The sequence below is a fragment of the Aulonocara stuartgranti genome (genome assembly GCF_965226115.1).
Source record: "Aulonocara stuartgranti genome assembly, chromosome: 3".
Taxonomy (NCBI): Eukaryota; Metazoa; Chordata; class Actinopteri; order Cichliformes; family Cichlidae; genus Aulonocara; species Aulonocara stuartgranti.
In genome coordinates, this window is record NC_138941.1 from 39673432 (window position 1) to 39698189 (window position 24758).

General features: G+C 40.5%; 2 protein-coding genes across 2 annotated transcripts; both read left to right on the top strand.

Annotated features, from left to right (window-relative positions):
- The first annotated feature begins 36 nt into the window (after window positions 1-36).
- tm4sf5 (transmembrane 4 L six family member 5) lies at window positions 37-8310 on the top strand. The gene is made up of 5 exons (XM_082528780.1): window positions 37-587; window positions 1605-1685; window positions 3346-3488; window positions 5793-5985; window positions 7957-8310. The coding sequence occupies exons 1-5, from the start codon at window positions 414-416 to the stop codon at window positions 7972-7974; spliced, it is 609 nt and encodes a 202-aa protein (XP_082384906.1). The 5' UTR covers window positions 37-413; the 3' UTR covers window positions 7975-8310.
- Window positions 8311-17637: 9327 nt separating this feature from the next.
- LOC309702151 (uncharacterized protein C17orf114) lies at window positions 17638-24270 on the top strand. The gene is made up of 3 exons (XM_082526592.1): window positions 17638-17814; window positions 22808-22903; window positions 22991-24270. Exons 2-3 carry the CDS (start codon window positions 22819-22821, stop codon window positions 23161-23163), a joined length of 258 nt encoding a protein of 85 aa, XP_082382718.1. The 5' UTR covers window positions 17638-17814; window positions 22808-22818; the 3' UTR covers window positions 23164-24270.
- The last annotated feature ends 488 nt before the right edge of the window (window positions 24271-24758 follow it).

Consider the following 24758-nt stretch of genomic DNA (forward strand, 5'->3'; position numbering starts at 1 on the left):
TTACACACACATACACAGCCCCCCCCCCCCACCTTTCCATGTAGTCTATCAGTGGTTCACTTTTTTTTCTGGTTAACTTTACATTACAAATATAAGTCTCTACCTCAAGACTTTTCATCTTTATCTAAGACGTGTGAGGAGACGCCCAGCTCTGACATCAGAGATCGGGAGCACCCACGCCAACATCTGGCCTTTGTTCCCTCTCTGTTCCCCGCTGTAACGGTCACTGCTTGTATTTGAGTTTCGTGGCGTGAGCCGCCACAGGTGATCTCCTCTCTCTCGCTCTCTTTCGCTCTCTCTTTCTCTCTCGTTCAACTCCTCTTTTTGGTTTCCTGCACTTTTCACCGACTTCCTCTTGAGAGGGGAGTCAGATCCACAGAGCAGCCAAGTGAAAGAAAAAAGAAGCTTAAGCCATGTGTTGTACAGGAAAGTGCGCCCGCCTGGTGGGCCTGATCCTGCTGCCTTCAGCCTTCATCTGCATCATCTCCAACCTGCTGCTCTTCTTCCCCGACGGGAAGCAACTGAAGACCAGCGAGATCTCCACCGAGGTCTGGCTCATGGGGGGGCTCCTCGGAGGAGGCCTGATTGTGAGTAAACCAGTTCCACGCAGAGAGTCTGGTGAAATGTTTTATTGCTCATTTTTATTGGGTTTTTCAGCCATTACGTTTCGTAGTGTAAACTAGTAAAGTTAAACTGCTTACGTTTATTGAGTTTTATTGAGAATTACTACTGCATGATCCTTTTTAGATTAGCATAGAGTTTTGTTAGAGCATTTTTATTAACAGTACACGCCTCTTTGTCTCTATCAGCCTATTAGTGGTTTGGGGTTCAGCGTGATGTTATTATTTGACTTGTCATATGTAAAACCTGTAAAAGCAGCACCTTTAACAATGGTTAAGGATTATTTTATAGAGGGGTTATGACTCACTGAGTAAACATTTTTAATTCTAGCTCAGCTTATGTGTACATAGAACATGCTTTAGATACCAAAACATTGAAGAAGAATGTAAATGTAAGTCATTCTGAAAATAAATAATGAATGTAACCAAATCACACCACTCATATAAAAGATCTTTAATAATAAAATAAATAAATTCACTTAAATTACTAAAGTATTTATGTTGCTATAATAGAGATAGAAATGTTGTAGCGTTTACATTAATTTGCCAGCTTTCATTACTTTAGTTTCCTTAATGCTATTAAAGAAGCTAAAGTAGTTAAATTGTATTACACTTCCCTTATTAAAGGGGACTATCTTGACATTGTGTGAGCTATCACTATCAATAAATAATTCATAAATATTTAATCTTTTGTGCTTCAGTATAACATTTCAGTTCAGACCAGGAAGTCTGATCCCTTTCGTCTAACTTTGGGATGTCGCTGCCTGCTGGGTAAACCTTGATGCAGGATTTACAAATATTTGGTTTGATAGATAAGCGAACATACACACACACACAATTGTGCACATGCGCACACACAAATAAGTATGTAACCTGTGGGTGGACCCAAAGAAATAGAAAAAAAAAAGTTTTTTGAGAGAATTCATCAACAACAAAAACTGTTTTTTGATAGCAGATGTAATGTTTCGTCTCTGCACCTGTCAGATGCTGTGTCCGAGCTGTTCAGCTATCAGGGCCGGGGGCAAGGGTTGCTGTGGACAAGGTTGCTGTGGCAACCGCTGCCGGGTGAGTGAAATCATTTGAAAGATTTATTGCATTTCCATGTTACACAATACTGTGGTGTGTGGGGGACTGCACTGATAATGATGTGTAATAAAAGGCATATAAAAGTCCAAAGGACAAACTTTAGTGCATGATCATTAATGTGCCCACATGCTCTGTTTGAGGTGCGCCCGACAAAGACAATCATTAGTACTTCAAACAATAAGTATTTAAAGTTTTGCTGAAGATGTTTTGCAGAAGTACAGCTCTTTATCTGAATTCCAGATCCTCACTTCTCTTTGATTATTAGGAACTACGTCGCTAATTACAGAAGTGAGGAGCCATTAAGTCTGAATAACCAGACAGCAATTTTTAAAAATATGCACTGCTTCGACTTTTAGCATCTTAGGTCATTGACACTTAGAAAGAAAAAGGGAAATAAAAAAATTATGTTTGCATTGAAAGGCTGCTAACGTTGAAGGCAGTACGATCCTCTGGGTTAATTATATGCACTGAGACCATAAATGGCTAACTTTGAGTAAGTGTAGGCAGAAAGCCACTGTGTGTATGAGCTGTCCATGTGATCGCTGTCCAGTAACACATCACAGACGTGCATTTTGCCATTCCTTTTTATTTTGGGTAGATAACCTTGCAGTGATATCAACAACAGTACATAAAGGGGTTAGTAAATTCATCAGATCACCTGTCATAAAAACAAGAAAACACAAATATTGATTTTTAATGCAAAAAACTTGATTAAAGCTACAAATGATATTTTTATTTATCGGGGAAATACGCATTAGATTTTTATATTAGCAAGTAATCAAAACTGGCTGTTTAAAATTCCTGGATAACAAAATTAGTTATATTTTAGCATTAAAAATGTTGTTTTCATTAAAGAGCTTCTTCATACTGGTGGATTAACCGTTACAGGCACTATAACAGAAACTTTTTTAAATGTTATTACCAACACTGTTAATTTAGGGCAACTGCAGCCTAAACCTTACACTGGTTGGCAGTTTAATACATTTTTAAGCACTGTTTATATTTTACATATTGGATAAAAGCCATAAAACATGATATCAGTTAATTAGTAACCTAATAATGATTCTACAGGGGATAAAATAAACTTTTGTGTTTAGCTTTACTCTATGTCGACCTGCTTATTTATTATTAAAAGAAAGCTCCATGATGCTTGAGTTGATAATGTTTTAGTTTTAGGGCCTGATTATTTATATTTTTGCATGTTTTCAGAAAAAAAAGTTAAAAAAACAAAAAAGGAAATCACTTTTCTCTTTGAAATAGAAGTTAAGCAACACAAGTTCTCTCTTTTCCAAGCCCTGTTCATGGACTTTTATAAAAACCCCAATATGGAAACCAAAACCCTTAACAGTAAATATTTAGGTTATATATATATATGTATGTATATTGTATACTTCATATAACTTCTGTCTCCTACAGTGATTCATGGCTCCTTCCATTTGTTTTCCACATTAAGTTTGAGTAAAATTAACATGAACTTGTCCCAGAAAAATGAAAAAAAGAAAGAAAGAAATGATGAATGACAGCAAAGAGATCACCTAAAAAAATCTCTCTAAAGAACAAACATACTTGTACAGTTACAATAATTCGTAATCTCTTGCACGAGTGAAAAAACACCTAAATGTTCTCATCTTTCTTTTAGATGTTCAGCTCGGTCATATCCTCCGCCGTCGGCGTTCTTGGAGGGATTTACTGCACCAGTGTCGCCTCAGCTGGGTTGGCTGTTGGACCCAAGTGCCAGGTGGAAAGTGGCGAATGGGAGTACCCCTTTAAAGACACGGGCACGTGAGTGTCCCACCTTCATCATTATATTTTTAAATGTACTTTTTGATAAGCACTGAAACAGCAGATTGAGCCAGTAATTATAGTCTTGACTGATACCCTTCAGGCAGATAAAATATATTTCAGTTATTCTTCTTTTCTCTTAAGTTATATTTAACTGCTTTAGCTTTCTTTGAGAAGCACCAAAATATATAATCATTACTGTATTATTTTTCTTCCTTTGGTTGGTTTTGTTAGAGTTTGGCACAGAGTATCACCCTATCCCTAACATCCCCCTCTGTCACACCAACCCTCTAACATGTCCTCTGAGGTCTTCCTCTTTTCCTCCTGCCTGATGACTGCATCTTCATCTTCCTTTGTGCAGTATATCCACTATCCCTCCAATGTACAGCTCAGCTTCCTGTCTTTTTATCAGTGCCACCTTCTCTACGTCACCTTCCCCTTTCAGCCCTATCCTGCAATACTCTTAAAGTCCAGTAGGTGGCACAGCGAGCCAGTATGTTCCATCAGTGTTTCTTGACCCTTTTAAACATTTGCAATATTCATCGATACTCAGACGGAATTAAAAGGGTTACATAAGCATCCACCCAAAGCAGGTGATAAAGGCCCATCATGCAATCGGGACAACTGTTAATAAATATGAGCTTGTTGTTAATATTCAGGCTTGTCTGTTATGACAGCAGTTTAAAGGGCAAACCAAGAAAAACAAGTCTGATTACACAATACATGTTGGGTTATTAACATGTGACCTGGGCTTGTCCTTCCTCCAGAAAACTTTAAGTTCCTCTTTCTCGTTTCTGTTCTGTCAACTGTCGATTTTTAGCCCAAACTATTTTGCTGTTTAATATTTCTAACGGTGCTGAAAGGATGATATGAAAAACAAGAAGTGATTCTCTCAGATCATAAGACGTGCTCTATATCTGCTGCGAGGAAGGAGGCTGGGAAAGATGCCTTTGTGTTTGCTGTCTGTGTCACTATGAATAGGCTGCGATAAGATATCAAATTGAGGAAACAAAATTCATTTACGATCAGTGTATTTTGGTTTACTTCGTTGTCTTGTAATGTACTCTGTACTTCTGTGATGCTGTTTAGAGGAAAGGAAAGCTTTAACCTTCAACAGCCTTTAAATAAAGTTTGAAGATGTCACATATAAATATTTACTGCCTGCAGAGTAAACGCTGATCAAGCACTGTCCTGCAGTGATAGTGTTTAATGTGAAAGGGAATTTCAAGAAAAGACACTGCAGGATGTTGATCAATGAAAAACTTTAACTAATATAAATTCGCCCCATGAGCAGCTGTCACAAAGAGAGAAATCAGGGACATAACCTTACTTTTGCATGTTCAGACTGTGCAAGTTGGACATTGTGACTCATTTTCAGTTTACTGAACAGCTGTTTACTGCTGTTCTTGGTAATCTGTATTGGCTTATTTTTTTTTTAACCTGTTTTTTTTTAGCTGTTGAGCCTGTAACAAAATGCAGTCCTGTGAAAAACCCAAGCTCAAAGCCTCTTCCCGTAAAAAGAGCATCCCAGCACTACTTAGGGTTGCAAAGCTGCATCTGAACAAGCCACAAGACTTCTGGAACAATGTCCTTCAGACAGATGAGACCAAATTTGCGATGTTTGGACATAATGCACCATGTTACATTTGGTAAAAACCAAACACAGCATATAAACAGAAACACCTCATACCAGCTGTCGGCTGGTCACTGGACCTGAGCAGCTTACATTTGTTGATCCAGCCAGGTCCTATTAGGCCCTGTGAAATATTTTTTTTACATGATTGTAGCAATAATGAAATAATGTTCTAAAATATCAAATGATATCATATCTAATCTTCGATTTTTCAAACAAACAAGATGTTCGTGAGATGTTGAGCTGCGGCACAGACTTGTTTTTTCTTGCCTGGACTGGATTAACCTGTTTCCAGACTTTGTGTTGATTTAAGGGGATGTGAGAGCATATCAGCAAGAAAGAAAATATATATTATTTCTCGAAGAAGCTTGAAGAAGCTTCTCGGATGAGAGGTGAAACGTCTTCAAGTAACCTAAAGAAGTCCAGACGCTTTTCTTCGCAAGCTCCTTTGACTATATTATTTCTCAGAAGTATTCCTTTAATATTTATGTAAATAAGTAAGGTTGAAAAGTTTTACAACTCGCTTGCTTTCTCCACCTCACACTTTTTTCTCCTTCTCTTCCACCATCACCGCCTTTTCTTCACTTCCCCATCCCCATCCATATTTTCATTAATGCTGTTAGTATGAGCTCTGGTCACTGCTTATGCTCCACTGCTCCTCTCCTTCACAGGGGCAATGGGAGCTACCTTGTAAACCAGGATATGTGGACTACATGTGTGCACCCTAAAAACATAGTGCTGTGGAACATCGTTCTGTTCTCCATCCTGCTGGCCATGGGCTTGCTGCAGATTGTGCTCTGCGGCCTCCAGGCCATCAACGGCTGTTTGGGATGCATCTGCGGAGACTGTCGGGACAGCAAAGACGTAAGTGAACGAATCCTAAACCTCTGCCTGAGCTGGGCGAGGGTAGAGGAATTCCTTCGAATCACTTGAGTGTATTTGCGAGTCTCAGAGGTCAGACGTTCGAGGCAGTAAAATTGTAAACAGTTTATTCAAACATGAGCGTCATAGTGACGACTCACTAATGTGCTGTAGCTGGTTTGGTTGGTGGAACTGAGTCGGCTCTTCTCGGCAACTCCATTTATGGCCGTTGGCCATTTTGTACTTCCAGACTGAATTTCTTTAGAGCTGTTGGATTGCGGGTCATGACTTCCATCCAGCCTGTCAGTGATTACAAAAACAAGTTTTGTAGTTTGGATCCTGTGTTGATAGGAAAAGGGCTCCCAGTGGGGACGGAAACAGCACTAATTTAAAGGAATTTTTAAGCATTTTGGGAAACAAGGTCTAAAAAAATCTATGCTTTGTATTATTAAACTAATTTAGACTGCAGACTGTATAAAAGCTCTAGGAAAAGAAAAAGTGAAGCCAGTGTATATGTGCCCTAACCCTTAATACCTCTAACAACCAGCAGGGGGCGACTCCTCTGGTTGCACAAAGAAATCATATTATAAAGAAAATGTACCTTTTTTATGCTTGTTTTATTTTTTTCAATTAATAATAAATTTTTATAAATGATGTTCCTGTGTAGGGTAAAATAGCTGATAAAGCAGGTTGTGATTCAGAGCACGAGCGTCAGATATTCAGGAAAGAAAACAAAATTGTAAATTAACAAAAACTTTCTGGTTTATAATTACAAGTCAGTCTGTACAATGAGATTACAGAATTTTTTCTTCACTGTAAGCTGGGTTTGACACAGAGAATAGGTGCTCAAGCTCCTACCATGTGGGAACAGCAGGCACCACGGGCCCTCTGGTTCTCAGTCACACCCGCCTCTCGCTTGTTTAGTGCTATGTCGTTCTAAAAGATACTTCAAGGAGTGAGCACATTATACACTTTGTTTCAGGGCTGTGTTCAGCAGACAAATTAATTTCACAGTAGTGCACATTGCATTATTTCACGAACGTAAACCATCCTCACATCCAATTGTAATTACAAATGATTTCAAAAACAGCCAAAATGCAAAACTCGAGTGCAAAAATGGCCGTCTAACTATCTGGTAACCTTTTCAATGTATCTTTTTACAGAGCAGTTTATGGCTGATGTACAAATTGAATGACTGATCGATTGATATGAGACATAATGTGCCATTTGTAGTTTTCAGTTGCTGTGAACAGGATCTTCATACTTTTGCGCAGAGCCGAGCTAATTTTATCTCTTGTTTGTCTTTAGTCGTTATGCAATCTGAAACCTCTGCTTGTTTGTGTTTGTAGTGCAAATTCACAAATAAGCACATTTTTCCAAAAGTGCAATGAGTGCATGTAACATAAAAATCCAAACTTGCACAAAGAAATCTAAAGCTAAAACACCAAACTCAACAATAAAAGGTTCGTTTAAACAAAAACCTTTAAGGTCATAAAAACATTCCCATGTCTCAGATATTTCAGATAACATTTTCCAATACCTTCCTCTTGATGCAGCAGCTAAAAGAATTACTAAAAATATACATGATGTAAAAGCAGTGACAGATTTCTTTCCATGAAGGTGCAATAAGTAAACCAGCAGCTTGACAGAAAACAAGGTCAAAATTCATAAACACCAACATGAACTGTACGAACGACAAGACAAATCCACACGCTAAAGATTAAGCTCACATTTAGCGCATGGTTAAACATCTACTGATGACCTGCGTCCTTCTACTTATCTTTAGACATTATATCCAAAGTATGCAGCAATGTGGAAACTTGTCCACAACGTCCACATTCACATGTGAACTGTATCATCAGATGTCTACATATTAACACGGTTCTCCAGTTTATTAACACCCCTGTTAGTCATTTGAGAGCCGGCGTCCTGTCCGATATGTCAACTGAACATGTGATGTTTGTCCTGCTGCAGGATGAAAGTGGACTGTAAGGGCGAAGAAGACAATCCTGCTGTGACCGGCCTCCAAAAGGGCCCCCACGCTTTTCTCCATTGGTGCCACTTCTGTGAAGAAGCTCATCGACTCGCTTTTCTTTCCTCTTTCCTGAATGTGTCAGAACCGAACTCCATTATTTTGTGAATTGCAATCTTCTTGTTTGTATCTCCCAACTTAATTCCTTTAACTGAAATAATTTATGAAATAAGGAGTAATTCCTGTGCTGAGGACTCAACGCAGGACGGATATGAATAAATAGTAAATAACTGTTTGATGTGGGCTTACACTGTATACCAGGCAAATGTGAAAATGTGATCAAAGCTTTAAAAAATAAAGGCAGCATATTTTTAAATTACGCTGGATTTGCTCTTCGTTACGCAGCAGCGCTCAACACTTCATCTAGAGGAGTGCTGCTTTACTAAGCCTCATTATCAGTAAGAGATTGTTTCAGAAAGGTGTCAGACCCCATGGTTGAGTACTTTTAAACCACGCCATCGCTATTACAAAGACTTTAAGACATTTCGTCTAACAACAACTTGTGCACGAGCCTATGGCACTACATTTATCACCAATCTGGTGGCTGTTGCCAATCTGAACTGTAATAATGGTTCCCTGCTATGATTATAACCCACAACCAAATTATGAGCTATTACACAGAACATACACAAGCCTTTAGACACCCTGTGTGTGGGGCATTGCTACAGCAGATACAGCTCTCACAGCAGCATTAACACATATTTCAGGACGCAAACATCTATATACGCACAGTAATATAAAGATGTTACTTGGACGTGCTGGTTGTGAATTCTGTGCCTGAGATGACCGTATCAGTAACATCCATCATCTGCAACATCATGCGGATCCAAATGAAGAATAAAAGGTGGATCAACCTCAACCTCAACCATCAACCTGTGTGTGAAATGGGCATCCACAGCAGCATCACATATAGATCACAGATCCACTGTAACCTGTTACTCATCATCTGACTCCAGCTCTGTGTCCATGACCGTGTGTTTGTTTTTTATACAAGTCTCAGTGGAAGTGTTGCTGTACCTGCATGTCCAACACCACAGCAGCTGTTGCCTTTGCCTGTCTCTACTGTATCCTCTGCACTTTTGTTACTATGAGCTATTTGTGCCAGATGTTTTCTTTAATCTCTTTGGCCTTTAAAATGTGCATCTAACCCCCCCTCCCCCCCCCCAAAAAAAACAAAAACAACAACAACTACTTAAATGTGTTAAAGGTGCATATGTTTTTTCCCTCCAGAGTCAAATTCAGAGGGTAGTTATTTTATAAAACTGGAGAGTATTAGTTATGTGGCATCCTTCCCACACAGTGGCATCTCCCTCGCTTTACAGGGCTGAACTGTGACTCTGTCGAACATAAGAATCAGTTGCCAAAGACTCAAGTCTGGTCCAAAGAATAACTTTGGAAAATGTGAACAAAGGATAAATTTTAACTGTATTTTCACAGGTTTTACAGCACTTCTACCTTCCCCCGATGGCCATTCATACCTCACCAAAATAAAATTAACAGATAAACATTTAGAAGAAAGTTTCTCCTATTTATGATTTTTACAGGGTTCCCCATAAAAAACAAAAACAAAAAGAGGAAATGCTTTTAACTATCAAACATTTCCTGTTGTCTAATTTCAGGACAGTCAGAGTTCTGAGCTAACATGACTTTTACACATTTATTTCTTACAGCTTAAGCCCAAAGCAGCAATCTTTACGCTGACAGAGGATTTTCACTGGTCTGACCTGCTTAAGATCAAACTTGGCTGCATGTGGCCAATAATGAAAAATGAATCTTAACCTGCAGCCGATTTTACCCCAGTATTAAACCCTACTATTTGCTACAGACTTCTTTCTTATCTCCAAAAACTCAGTCATGCCCTCACAATGTGACTGCGCAGTAAACACACACACAGAGCTGTAACAGAAGTCTCTGCACTGTGTCACCAGTTAACTCTGATTATCCAGAAGAACTTGAACACATCAGAGTTAGCAACTCTGTAAATTACTCATCCTGTTCCTGTGTAGTGAGAGAGCCAGTTGTAACGAGATTATTTTGATTAGACACAAGGCCAAAGGTCAGAACGCCCCCTGTGGACACTGGGAACACTGCAGATGTACACAGTCTGCAGAAGGAGCGCCTGTTAGTGTAGGTGCAGGTTAAGCTCGTAATCTTTTGCTGCCTGGAGCAGCTTCGCGGTAATTGTTACCTAACTTTCAAGGTAAAAGCCTGTTGGGAGACTGCACCCAGGTAAATATAGACACGCTCTCTTAGGACATGCCAAATAACCCAAAGCTGTATCTGTAAGGTAGGCTGAGCCCCTTTGGCAGCAGAGATAAATGAATTTAAACTGCTTTAGTGGCCTGGTTTCCTCAGTAATGATGTCTCTTTTCTTAGTTCCATCTCTGGGGAGATTTAGGTCCATGTGTGCCACAGATTGAATCATGACCCTGCTCCTTTGTTGCAAAACTCAAGCACAAAATTATTCTCAACGTGTTTTTGTCTTCACAAACCCCCCAGGACACGGAGGAGGAGTTACGTTGATCTGGCCAACGCTTTGAGCCAAATCTTAGCCGACTGAGTGTCCGGTGCTGTGCTGCTCTCTTGCATAATGTCAGCGCACAAAGTGTGACCGATTTTGGGATAAAAGAATGAGGGGAAGGGGAGAAGAGAGGAAGGGGCCCCTGCTCTCTGCCAGTTTTCATACAAATTGGAGCCCCAGTGAAAGAATCCAGAGAAGCAAAGAAAGATCCATTTAATGGCGTACGTGCACACATCTCTGAGGGGAAAAGAGGCAGGCTGGTCATTTGAGCATAAAATTCTTTTGTTTTGTTCGCCTCAGCTTGAGCCAGGAGGGAAACGGGACATCGAGGCAGATCTGGCCGTTCCCAGAAACATTGAATTAACCTGCTGTTTGTGCAGCTGTGTACTCTTCTCTCCTGCTTCTCCCGCTTGTTTCTTGGTGGAGAGCTCTTCAACACACCCACACACCGCAGCCTAATCTGAAAGTAGCACTCATCCTGCAGTCACTGGCCAAACACAAATTTCAGCTCAGACGCACGTACCTGATAACTCAGCGCTGTCCACCACCCGGTCATTATGGCAACCACTAATAGCAGAAGCAGAGCCACAAAGCAGACAGTGAGGCACATTCAGCGGCTCGCTCAGCATCTCCAAAATCAACACATCTTAAAATCCAAATTTGAACTGTTTATTAATCAGAACAAACTCACTTTGTCAAGAACAATCACAATAAAAACTCACCCGTCAGGTATCCACACACGAAGACTTTTTGTCTGAGTCATGTTAGTTTCAAAGTGTCTGCAGATGCTGACACCCGTGTTAGTGGGAAGTGTGTTATTATGAGATGTGATAATGTGCATTAGCAACAAGACACAGTGTCACTTTGCCTGTTTGCACCATTGCTTCAAGGCAAACCTGACAGTCTGTGCTCCACTCTGCATGGAGGAGCTGTGATATTAACACTTTCAGTGCCAGATTATTATTTTCAATCTACCTGTGACTCATGAATCTCCAATCACTCAACATATCCCACAATACTTTTGCTCTATGAAAATATACAGTGAAGTTCAAAAGTATTGAGTCGCCCCCTCATTTCTTAATATTTTCTTCCCAGGAGCCAGACTTTCTTGTAATTCTTAACGTGCTCTTGAGCAATACGTCTCCAGGTTTCTGAAGGACTGTCACAGATTTCCTTTGGCTACTTTTTCACTCATTTTCAGTCCAGTCCTTGAACCAGACCAGAGGAATGTTTGTTTGTTTGTTTAAACCACTTCACATTAACTTTTGAGTCACTCGGGCATTCAAACAGCACTTAACTCATGTGTCTACACACAACACAATGAAAAATACCAAAGATAACACAAAGTAGGATTTCTATCACCATCGAGGTGATTCTCAGAGAGTTATTAGCTGAATATAATACTGAATATCTCTGCACGGTGTTCGCTGTAACCCTAAAAAGGAAGGAAGAGGCAGCAAATGCAAGTCTTACAAATCAGGAACATTTGAATGTCTTTAAAGAAGCCTGGAGAACTATTCCTGAAGATTACATAAAAAAATGACACGAATGTTTGGCTCTGAGTTCAGACTGTGTTGGAGAATAAAGGTCATCTCTGACTTTTAAACTCATTATAATTGTACAAACTCAGTTTTGCCTTATTTACTGTGTTTCCACGTCTGTTTGCTCTTGTTTCAATAAATCATTGCACCTATTTCTCATTTTCCTAACAAAATATAAGTAACCTGTGGCTTGACACAGAGCAGATTTTTTAATGCTGTCGCATGCTGTGAGAACACTGATTGCTGGATTTCTCCATCACTGCTGGGACGGTGTTAAATCAGCACTGACCCGTTCGATGAAGTGTCTGCAATTCATTTAGTTAATGAAATGTGTCGGCTGAGAAATAATCAGCCTGGAAAACCCATCAAATCATTTCAGTTGCCGTTCATCCCATTTGGTGCAGTTTCGTATGCTCTCATCACATCTTTTATAAATGCTCTACAGAATTAATTAACAGTTGCGATCCCATAAAGTTGGTTCTGTTCAACTGGACGTTTTGTTTTCAGTGGGAGAAAAGTTTTGTCAGCCTTCCAGACTGAACAAATGCTTCCGGCATGTCACTGCCTGGACGACTGAGCGTGGATCACGACGTAACAACTGTGATCTGTGTTGAATCTAACCCATGAGAGCCCAAACCCATTTTTACTGTCAGGAAAACTATGGGAGAGTCAATGTTGAAACTTTAACAGGAACTTTTTCTATCTTCCTTTGCTTTTGTAATCATGTTGAACAGGGAATCATCAGCTTTCAGACCCTTTAAACCTATTTAATATCAAAGTACACGCTCTTTAAGAGGCTGCAGAAGACAGCATGGTGCTCTTTGCCCTGCAGGAGAATTATCTACTCATTTGCATGCTGTGCAGGATACGCCTCCTTTACGACGTGAATGAGCTCACTATGTGAAACATGTGTACGTCTTGTTTACGTAGAAACAACAGCAGGAGATAAATAACTCAATGTACAGACCACAGAGAGGGGAGGGTGGGGGGCAGGAACCAGCCGCGAGCGACCTCAGCTAGTCAGCACCGGTTCCACAGACACACACACCAAAATGCTAGAAAATTAAACTGTGGGTGTGTGTGTCTGAGGGAGGGGACAACAAGAGGGGGTGAGGGGTAAGGGGAGGCAAGAGACGACTAGACTGGTTTAAACCTGCGATGACAGCATTTTAGTTAGTGTTCAAAATTCTCACAACAATCAGTGATGAAAACAAACACAGTGGCTTTGCACATCTTATCTGCCCTGGATTTGTCTGCAGAAAGACATTATCCTAGATGCTAATGTCATTATACACACACTGACACACACAGCCTGTCCTCCTCCTCCAACAACTCTATTAAACCCCCATTCTCTGCTCCATGACCTCCTCTAACAGCATAATAGAAGGAGAAGTAGGGTAATACAAATCAACAACACAACCTGAAGTGAGGCTTTTCTGCACAAGGGTCAAGAGTAACTGACGTATAAGTACATTTATAGGTAATTTTGCAGCGCTTGTCCATAGATTGCAGTGACTAATGACATATATATTGATCCTTCTATTATAAGCATGAAATTAAAAAAATATCTGCTTGTATTTTAAAGTTTTTGCTTTTTCCATTTGATACTTTGAACAGTACCTTTGAGACAAGACAACGCTCTCTAAGCCTTTTAAATTAAATACTTATCCAGTCATGCACAATTATGTGAAAAACTCTGTGCAGTTCTGTAAAAAACTAAGTGCACCCTACGACTCAGTAGTTTCCCTTGAACCACCTTTAGCACCCATGACTTGCAATAATCATTTTCTGTGTCACTTTATCACATTAAATGTCCCGCTTTTCTTTGCAGCATTGCTTCAGTTCACTGAGCTTATCAAGCATTTATACACGCACAGCTCTCTTAAGTTCCCACCGCAGCATTTGAGTCTGGACTTTGAGGCCTTGCAGCACCTCGATTCTTTTCTTTTTCAGTCATTCTGTTCCGTTGTCCTTGTGATCATTCACCTGTTGCATGAGCCAATTTAGGTCGAGGCTTAGCTGTCGACCTCACGTTTGACTCTAGTGTCGATTCAATGACTCCTGTGTTCGGATTTTACCAAACATGGTGCTGTGCATTATGCTCCAACATCTCCACTTTGGTCCCATCTGTCCAAAGGACATTGCTGCAGCAGTCTGGTGATTTTTCAGACGCCTTTCTTTCCAAGCTCCTTAGACTACGATGACCTGGATGACTGAAAAGCTTCACAGACATAGAGAGAAGACGCTTTCTTCTGACGGCGTATCCAAACAAACCATCGTTGTTCAGTACTTTTCTAATTGCACTGTCACAAACATGTAACATGCTAACTGAGGGCTGTAGAGTTCTTTTGCAGTTTCTCAGAGGACTGCATGCTTTGACCTTGAGATGTAATTGCTGGGACTTTTGCGCTTTTGCATTAACGCAAAATGCTTCAAACAAGAAAACTCTCCAAACTTTAGCTTTTATGGAAATAGTCAAACTTCCTGATGATAAATAGCAACACCTAGCTTACAAGTACCGTCTTGATTCCTTTGGAAGCAGGTTGGACTTAGTTTTTCACCAAACTGCGCTGATTCATGTGAAAACTTTGGTCTTCACACGACTTTACACTCTGGGGCAAAAAAAAAGAATAAAAAAAAAAACAGGACATAACTGTATAATTCAAGCAAGCATGAATGTTTTTCTTATATTTTCACTCAACTAGAGAAAATACTGAATGACACTCATCGTTTTCCAGTAACAACAGCTTTATGTTTGCCTACTGGTGGTGGTCAGAGGGCCCGGTGGCGCCTGTGTCCGGCAGCCTCGCCTCTGTCAGTGCGCCCCAGGGCAGCTGTGGCTTCTTGTCAGTCATATGGTGAGGCATAATCTTATTTATCCTTCTTTTTGACTCTAAGGAGATCACCATTTACAAAATCAACATCCTGTTGTATACAGTAACACTTGAAATGACCCATTTAGCCCAGGAAAAAGGTTGCGCATCAAGAGAGCTGAAGTGCTGTTTTCCATAGTCGCCTGCACAACAGGATGCATCTCTGCAGCGTGAGGACTTTCCCCTTTGCTGATTAGAAGGCTTTTACGCACACTTCTGTCGCCGCCCTTTCCATTCAAGTCCTCCTTTCAGCCACTGGTTGTGTCAATAGTACGACAGTGCTTCGTCTTGCTCCTCAGGTAACCCCCCCCTCTCAGCTGACAGGGCCTGATATCATAAATGTACTTGAGGCCAGTGGGACAGTGGGTGTGGTTTAGCTCCTGACATCTGAAGCTGCTCGTGGACTCACAGGAAGCGACACACTGTTGCCTCGTAATCATATTCAGGCCACCAGCAGACTGGCAGGGACACTTGTCACCTTACAAGGATAGGAAAGAGTGTGTGAACGCACAGAGGTGACATTGCAGAGGGATCACTTCGGTGCAAGTTTAGAATCTGCTGAACAAAAAAAGAAAATGGAGTTTTTAAGCTATTAAAATGTCATTAACTCCACTAAGAACAGCAAATCAGAGCAAATACTTGCCTGGCTGATACATCTGTTTAAGCATGTCTGATTTAACATGATAGTTCTGGTCTGCTGACCTGCTGTTAATCATTCACAGGGCAGATTTAAAATTAGAGAGAATGTCCCACTGAGGCACGTCTGTCCTTCACCCACATCCACAGGTGTAAATCTGTAAGCGTGAGTGTGCAGCTGCCATTAAGACCACAACGCAGACTTTAACTCATGGAGACAGACTGTTAAAGAGCAGCTTCACTGTCAGCCCAAAATACAGATTTGGCTCATTTAAGTCTTCAATCCATTCCAGGTGTTTTTGACAATCAGTGCTCTAAAATAAGAGTAAGAAGACAATTGGAAAGTGTTGAAAACACTCAGATACTCAGAATCAATCAGCAAACGTCACCCACTTAACCATTAGAAACCTCTGGTGCTTTGAGCTCAATGTAGCAGATGATGTTAAGGTTGAAGTCCCACTAAGGTGACTGGTTTTATAAACCCTAAAGGTTTATATGAAAATAGAAATGCTCTTCAAAATAACTGCATGATTTCCAGTAAAAAACAACGTAATTTATAGTCCTCTAATGAACTATTAAGGCATTGTACTGAACAAAGTTGAATTATGTGTAATTCCTCATTCACAGTGGAAGAACAAGTTTTAGAAAGCATGCCTCTTGTTTCACTAACTACTTCCTGGGTGATTTCTGGGCAGCGGGCTCAGACTCACTCTAAGAACTCATCTGGGTAAATTTCCAAATCACTGCAGCCAGAGCACTGCCTTTGATAAGCCTTAAATAGAAGCCAGGAAAAAAAGCATGTAGCGAGATTCACGCTGTCCATTTGTTCCTACCTGATATACAGCTGGTCATTCTTGTTCAGGAGTGACAACAAAACTGTTTGCAAAGTTATATAAAAATCATTTTTAGCTGCTTGTGCTGGCACAGACTTTAAATGTGTGCAACAAAATCTGAGCTGGCTGCAACTGTTTCCACGTGACTCATTTGGACTGGTGACGAGGTATAAACATCTGGCCAAGCCTTTATTCCCTGAAATCACTATTTACCTGTATCTAAAGGGCAAAATCCACGGTCTTTATTACTGTGCAGACTCTCGGGAAGACCTTAACAATATATATTGTGAATGTTTTGGGGGCATGAACAAAGAGACGTGATTCCTGCCATTAGATTATAGATTGTAGAAGGTACAGAAAGAAAAACCGACTGTAGGCGTGTGAAAAATGAGCCAATAGCAAAATGTGTTCTGAAGCTGAAGCTGACGTTTTGTTTTGGCATAAATAATCAGTTTCATCTTGAGTAGGAAACTAAGTGTGACTTAAGGTGAATCAATTTTTTTATGGTTTGCAATGATTTTAAGCCTTCTGGAGCCAGGTACCCCTTACACAAGGACCCCGACATAAGTGATTTCTCACTATCTGTTGGAAATTTTAGTTTTTCAATGATAACGCTGGTGCAAGCGATCGACATCATTTGTTGGCAATGTAAATATGCACAGAAGTCAACTAACAGTCCAGGACTTTTAGGATCCCCAGCCCCAATCAGAGAACCATAAATCTCATGCCTTGTTTACAGACCTAATATTAAAGGAAATGTCATTTTGTGCAACAACATGGGTTGGCTACAGTATGGTGATGGTAACAAAACATAACCGTACAAAATATAAATAAATAAAGAAAAGCGGTGATGCTCTCTCTATGGATCAGTATAGAATAAATAGAAAAACCTGACTCCCGGATGTCAAACGATATCAAGGATCACATCATGATCATAGTTTGAGAGAGTCAAAATCATCTTAACTCACTTGTCATTTTGCACCTGTTATTTCGTTTTTCCTACACAAGCGGCTATTTATGCTTTATCCACATCAACACGTGCAGATGGAGGCACAACAAGCAGGAAGCACTGCACAAGCCTACAGTACGTGCATTAAGGAGGGGTTAGCCGGGAGGGAGAGTGTACAGGAGGAACGCACAAGAAAGGAGGGAGGGTGAGAGAAAGCAGGCGTGTCCATTCAGCATGCTCCGGGGATTAGCTATTTAAAGTGCGGCGACTGCGCGCCACTGAAACCATTCCACGGTGCCAATAAGGACGCGGATCTCAGGACGTGCAGGACGAGGCAGCGCAGCAAGGACACAGAGTGAAGCACATTTTAATGAGGGGACGCAGATAAAGAGTGAATAGACGCGTAGACAGCGAGAAGAAAATCAGCAGTATCCAGTATTTCATCGGGTAAGTAATCAAACTAACCCTCAATTCAGCCATGACTGAAAGGTTGTATCAAGTTGTATTGTAAAAACTTGCTTGAGTGCATCTCGGTTTTTTTTTAAATGTTCTGTTAAAGCTTCACGTAGGTCATGATTTATTGTTCGAATAAATAGATAACCTCGTATGTGATCTTCTCTTATCAAACAGCTTAAGTGTGAGAAGAGGAGGTGTGTGTTTGTGGGAGGGTGCCTGATTATGACACTGTCTGGCAACGCATGGAAGACACTATTACTGACAACAGCCTGCCACACTCGATTATTTACGCGTGAATAAGTCACCGATTCTTCTTCTTATCTTTCTTCTGCGTTAATTAGCAGCAAGATTTATGGTCCAATAATGCGATTTATAAGCATGTTTAACCTCATGCTACCAACTTTAACACATTTCAATAGCCTAGACAAGGAGGAAACGCCACCGCCCCTTTCGCACAGCTTAAAGTTGTTCAAGGAGACAGAGACACGAGTGATGCGCGCAGTGCTCCAGATGAAAGCTCAGATTAGCCCGTCTGGCGTAGTCCGAGCATTTCATTCAAACTTCCACCTGTACGCGCGCACAGGACTCCACCTCACACACTCTGTACCTGTAGCATAGGCGCAAGGAGATTTAACAATCCGGTTAGGGAACTTCTTTAAATAACAAGTTCAGGCATGGGAAAGCGTTAAGTGTCGTGAAAGTTGTTTATGATTCATAAAAAGTATAAACCAGTAATGAAAAGACGTTTCTCGTTGTACAAGTGCTAGCATGTAAGAGGAAGATTGTTTACAACACTGGATTTCTTACAAATTTCAACTTAACTTAGAGTACCAAGTTATTATCTTTATTTTTTTTGTTATTTTCTTAGAAGTTTGAGTTACTAAGTCCAAAAAATTGAGATAACAATCCAACATTTTGGCTATTTTATTTATTTATTTATTTATTTATTTATTTATTTATTTATTTATTTATTTATTGTAGTGGCAAAAATAAACAGCCATAAAACATGTTAGAGGAAATTAAAAACAGAAATCATCAAAGATTTCTTTTTTTTTTTTTTGTAAGAAAAAACCTCTTATTTGAAATATAGTTCAACAGTTACATAAATGTTACATCAAAAAGAGGACTTGTTTCATAAAGGTGCAGCATCAGCGTCTCATAGACACTGAAATAAAACATGTTGAGTTACTAGCTGGCTAGCATGTTGACGTGACATGAGATTTTCCATCTATTTGGTGTAATCATGCAAGTTAATTTTATGAAAAATATATTTTGCAGTGTTTAAGAATTAGTTCAAATATGACATTTAGATCGAGTACTAGGCCCACTGCACTTTTCAACAGGAGCCGCTCGGGCATAGAAACCCATGAAGCTCCCAGCTGATAGTTTAGTGCTGATGTTAATGCCAGAGAAAGTTTTGGAAGTTTATTGACCCCACTTTGTAACTTTACGTGGTTTGACACTCCCTGGCTGAGTTGCTGTGGCTCTAAAATGCTTCCACTTTGCAAAAACACAACATATGTTTTTAAATGTGGAATATCTAGAATGGAAGAAATTTCACAAATTGATATTTTATAGTGGTAACACCCATGCTCAAATCCATCTGGATGAGATTAATTTGAGCATCTTTACATTCCTTTGTTTGATTTATGAGCAGCTGAATAGCTGACAGATTTCTGTGGAGTTAAAAACAACTTGTCTCGTGAATACAGAGAGAAGTAGAGGTTTAAAATGAGCGGGCCTATCACTGCCTGATCCGTCTTTTCTTTGAATATTCAAGGGAAGATGTTCTAAAAGCTGTTTTATCCTCCATCTCTGATGAATATGAATAAAAGCTGACTGCATGCTGCTACGAATGCACACAGAGACATCTGCAGGTAGACGTGCACAGAGTGTGCGTCATCCAGTCTGGAAAGTCTGTATGGAGCTTTGTGGCAGGCAGACTGGCCTTTTTAACTTTTATTTTTATTTTTTTTTTAAATAAAACTCCTGGGACTGACTGGAAAAGGTCAGGCCCAGTCCCAGCTGAGTGGAAGTGTGGGAAGATCGTTATCATGTTCCTGCATGAAAATGTGCTTTGAAGAGTGCAGACAGAGAGGATCGGTGGCATTTGTGGAGGGTACAAAATATATGAAGGGATCAGATTTAATTTAGCTTAAGTTTCATAATTATTCTGTTATGTTTCGTCAACGACACACACTCACACGCACATGCACAGACATGTGCTTTAAATGATGTGACACAATACTGGCATAGATTGTGAGCCAGAAGCCGCTCGCTAATGTTTCTCGGAGGGATTGCGCAACCTTCAGCTTCACCAGCAAAGCGGCGCTAATTGAACAAGTAAAACTGCATTATTTAGGAGCGGCATGTTAACCACATAAGCTGCCTGCAGGCTGAACTCTCCGCTGTGACAAACAGGCATGGGATCCTAACAGTCACAAACCCTTTCCCCACTTTTCCTCATCACTCCTATCCTCCTTTTGTGACTGTAAGCCTTTTTTTAAAATAATTTATGATGATGTTTTTCTTAGTCGCCTTCCTTTTCTGCTCTTTCTCATCCCATCCTCAGCCTTCTTTATTTTGTCCTTTTCCTTAAGTGCTTTTCCTCTTGCCCCCTCCCTTCTTTGTGTGTGTGTCTGTGTGTGCCATCTGAGGTTGTTTTTCTTTTTCATGCTCCCAGGCCTACTGTGTGCTGCCAGACCCCCACAGCCAACCAAGATCTGTGCCCAAAATTCCTCACTACTGACCAGCCCTTCATATTGTGTGCGCATTTGTGTGTGTGTATGAAACTGGTTCAAACTCTGTACTGTCCCTGTTCCCGTGCTATACTGTGATTTCCCAGAACCTCTAAATTGACCTAAACATAATGGAGTCACTGTGCGTGTAGATGGCATAAGGTTTCAGAGCCACACCTGACTGAAATGCAGATGGGAGGAGTATCGGATGGTTGGAAATAGAGGAGGAAAAAACGCTTGTACTGTGAGAATTTGTCAAGAAACAGGGTGGCTGTGAAATTAGTGTCAGAGTTTCACACTTAGTGGACACATACCTCCCCCATTGGCTTGTCTGTGATGGGGTGTAGCAGCTCTGAGACCGTGGGTATGTGCGAGCTGTCACGTCTGCCTCACTGAGTCAGGCAGCACGACCAGTCAGCAGTAAATAGTTGTCGGGGCGGGGGTTTTGGGGGGTTGTATATTTACCCAGGATTGCCTTTCTTTATGTTGCAATCACAGTTTACAGTTTGCGATCAGATATCTAAACGTGCCTCTGGGATGAATAAACGGTGAATTATCAAACTAAAAGAGGTTTCCCCATCAGAGTTACGAGGTTTACTTCAGACAGAGGTGGGAGGATTAGGATCAAACCTGCTCTGATCATAAATATTGTGACTAACTGGCTGAAGGTTTAATTCCAAAAAAAAAAAAAAAAAACACACCCAAATGCAAATAAGGAGCTGATTATTACTGTATCCCTTTAAACGAATTGTGGGGTTGGGCACTCATGTCATAATGAGGATGTCAATGTACACTTTAAGCCCTGCATGACTGTTTAAAAAGGTGTACATCATATAAGAGATATCATATATAACCATATTTAATGAAAAAAAAGCTCAGCATTTAAAAAATAATATTGATAAATTCAGCTTTTCATCTTTAGCCAACCATGACAAAACAATTATACTGCAGGTCTCTGGACACTGAAGTCTGAAGCTCCCTGTCCATCCATCATCGATCCTACAAAGACATCACACCCGGAGAAAATCGTGCCTGCTTTGTGTCACATCTTGCATCCTTTTTGCTTCACTTTGTGGGTTTTTGTGTGCAAATATTTGCAGTTGTGCAACCCTTAAACATCAATTTTTCCCTTCTTCTGCTTTTGTCAATTTGTAAAGACCCCAAAGGGAAGTAAAACATCTACCAGTGCAGATGCCAGTTATTCATTCCATACTTCACTGTTGCCCTTCAATTGTACCTCAAAAGAATTACTGTAATCATTACTGATAGGAAATCTTGCTAAGTGGTTAGATGGTATTATTCCTTTATGTATTTTATCTGAAAGTGCAGTAAATATCTCCTCAGTTTCCAGTTTGTCTGGTAACAGTTAAATGTGAACATTTATTAGACTGGCATGTGAGGAATGAGCGCTTGCACTTCTCTGCACAGCTACAATAGAAACTGTCAACGTCCATCAGCTCCTTCTGCTCTATTTCACCTGACCTATTTCTTAACCTGATTAGCCTAAAATAAATACCTTTTTTCTTTCTAAGCAGCTACAGCTCTGTGCCGTCATGTGACCCTTTATCTCCCCACTGCAGAAAGGCGGACAGTCCGCAGGGAAATCATGAATTTGACAGACATGTCTGGGTCGAGCTCTGCAGATAGGTCGAGGTTGAGCAGCTGTTTTTTTTTTTTTTTTTTTTTTTAAAGTTTGATTTTTGCTCTTCAATATCAGTTAAAACAACAGATTTAGAGGCAAATTTGAGAAACTGAAGTTTTTGCTGATATGAGATATGAGGCTGTCAGCTGTGACGTGCCTACATCAGACGACCTCTGTGTAAAATGTCTTTGCTTGTCAAAAGAGAGCTTATCATTCGCCCTGGCTGCTGTAGTGCACTGACGTCCTGTTCCAGGATTAGACGGCGTGGAGGGTGGTGGTGATGGAGTGGTAAATAGTGACTGAGTGGTTGGTTGCTGGGCCGCCGTGCCATTCGGTGATACTGTCAGCTTACATTAAGCGGTCGCGCTGGTGAAGCGCAGCATCATAATTCCATTAAACGGTGACCTGGTGAGGAGACGATGAACTGTCAGCAGAGCTGCTGTGGCTGTGATGAGGCGGCTTAAGTGCGAGCTGTGGAAGAAGTGTTGTCACGATGGTTTAACTCGGCTTACTTCATATTTGAGAGAAAGCTCGTGGAAGATTTGCGTACTTTCCAATCAGCTCACTTATATTTATGTCTTTCTTCACTTCTTTCTCTCCTCAGGCATCTCTATCATGGGTGTGAAGATGTTACAGTGCTTTCCCTTCTACAGACGCTGCAAAGAGCGCTGCAAGAGCAGGCAGTGCCCGCCCCCTCCAGGTGAGCACCACCTCCTGTATATTCCAACTGTATGAGAAAATCAAATGCAGAACAAACCGCTTGACTCTCTATCTGCCACCCATACAGTGCCTGTGGAGGAGATGAAGCCACGTCTGTCCTCTACGACATCCTGGGGCAGTGACAGCGAAGGAACAGGAAGCATCAATCGGGGTTCCCAGATCTATTTCTCCACCAAGGCCCGGCTTTCTTTCAGACACCAGCTGGACAGCAACATCAATGCAGTGGATGCCACCTACTGAGGAAGACCCAGGGCTTCATAGGACTTGAATGGACTCAGTTTTCCATCGCCGGTTTATGCTTGGAGCCCGATAGTAGAGCAAACACATTTTGACGCCACCTTTAAATGGGAATGGCGGTAGAGTTGCGGAACCACAGTTTGTCTTTTAACTGCTTGTTCCTCGCTGCTCGCACACAACTGCTAATGATTCGTCAGATTCAAAGGACAGAGGGAAAAGGACTGGGATGAGACGGCGCTCAGAAGTCAGACGAGTAGATCCGCTGCCCAATCGGGCATACTGATGAGGGCGAGGACAATGTAGAGAGTTGTTTACAGCGTTCACTACCAATAAGTGCATTACTTTGTCTTCTGTTTGGAAGGTGTTTTTTTTTTACTGTTTCTTTTATATTTCTTTTTTTTTTTGACTACCTTTGTAGAAAAAGATCAATTTGCTGATTAGATCATGGCTGGAGTTAATTAAGGCTGTTTCACAAAGCAAGAGGAGGAAGATAGCATTGAGTGTGATGAAGTGTGTGACTATCTAAACCTCATCATTAAGTCATCATCGTGAAGTAACTTTCTAATCCTGCTCTGTGACACAGAACCCTGCTAGTTTAAAGTGAGATAATAAAACAGAAAATGGTTTGCTGTTTTATAAAAGACATTAACTGTAAAAACATGAGGTGGGACTGTGTGCAACATCTGCTGACCAGGTCTGAGCCTGTTTAACAGCAGTGTTGTTAATAGTTAATATTCATCTGTGAGATCTACGGTGGCCCTGATACTTCAGAAAGGCTTGCTGAAATCCAGTTGTGTTGTGCACCACAGGGCAACCGTATGAAATAAGCAGAGCTATACAGCAGCTTATTTCTGATAGGTATTTTGTTAGTCTTGCTTGATTCTGATCAATATTTTTAATTAGAAAAAAAGACGCTCTCGCTGTGTTTTTAAATTGCACGTTTTTTTTTTTTTGTAAGAAAACCTTTCTGTATTTGCCCAAATTGAAAAACTATGACTGTTAAATGCTGATCAAAAAAAAAAAAGACTAATGATCACTTGTTCAAATCCAGAGTATGTCAAAAATATCTTCATTCTAAACTAAGCAAATATAAAATAAGTTGTAACAAAATGTCTCCGGTGTGTTTTTTTTGGGCTGGGGGATATATTGCTTGACAATGTTGTGAAGACACAAGGATACCAAATATTGGCATTTTCTAAAAACTAAATTCAAATACTCCAGGAATGCTACAAACAAGAGGGCTCCTCTCGTGCACGACCATCTGCAAAAAACATCACCCAAGAAAACTCGCGGTTCAACACTGGACACTGACCTTAACAAAGCTGCTTCCTAACTCAGAATAAGCTCAGGCACATGAGCTCAACTCGACTGGCTGCCTATTGTTTGTTTTCTGGTTATATTACTATGGAACAGGAAGTTTACTGAGTGCAAGTCTAATAGTTAAATGTGAATTTCTGTTTGTGTAGACAGCAGCAGATGTGATTTTTGATGATTTATCACAGTTAATTGGAGTGTTATCAGAAACAAATTGCAAATAACTTCCAACTTGTGGACTGATATCAGACGTGCTCGCTCTTATAGCAACATTTATGGCAGGT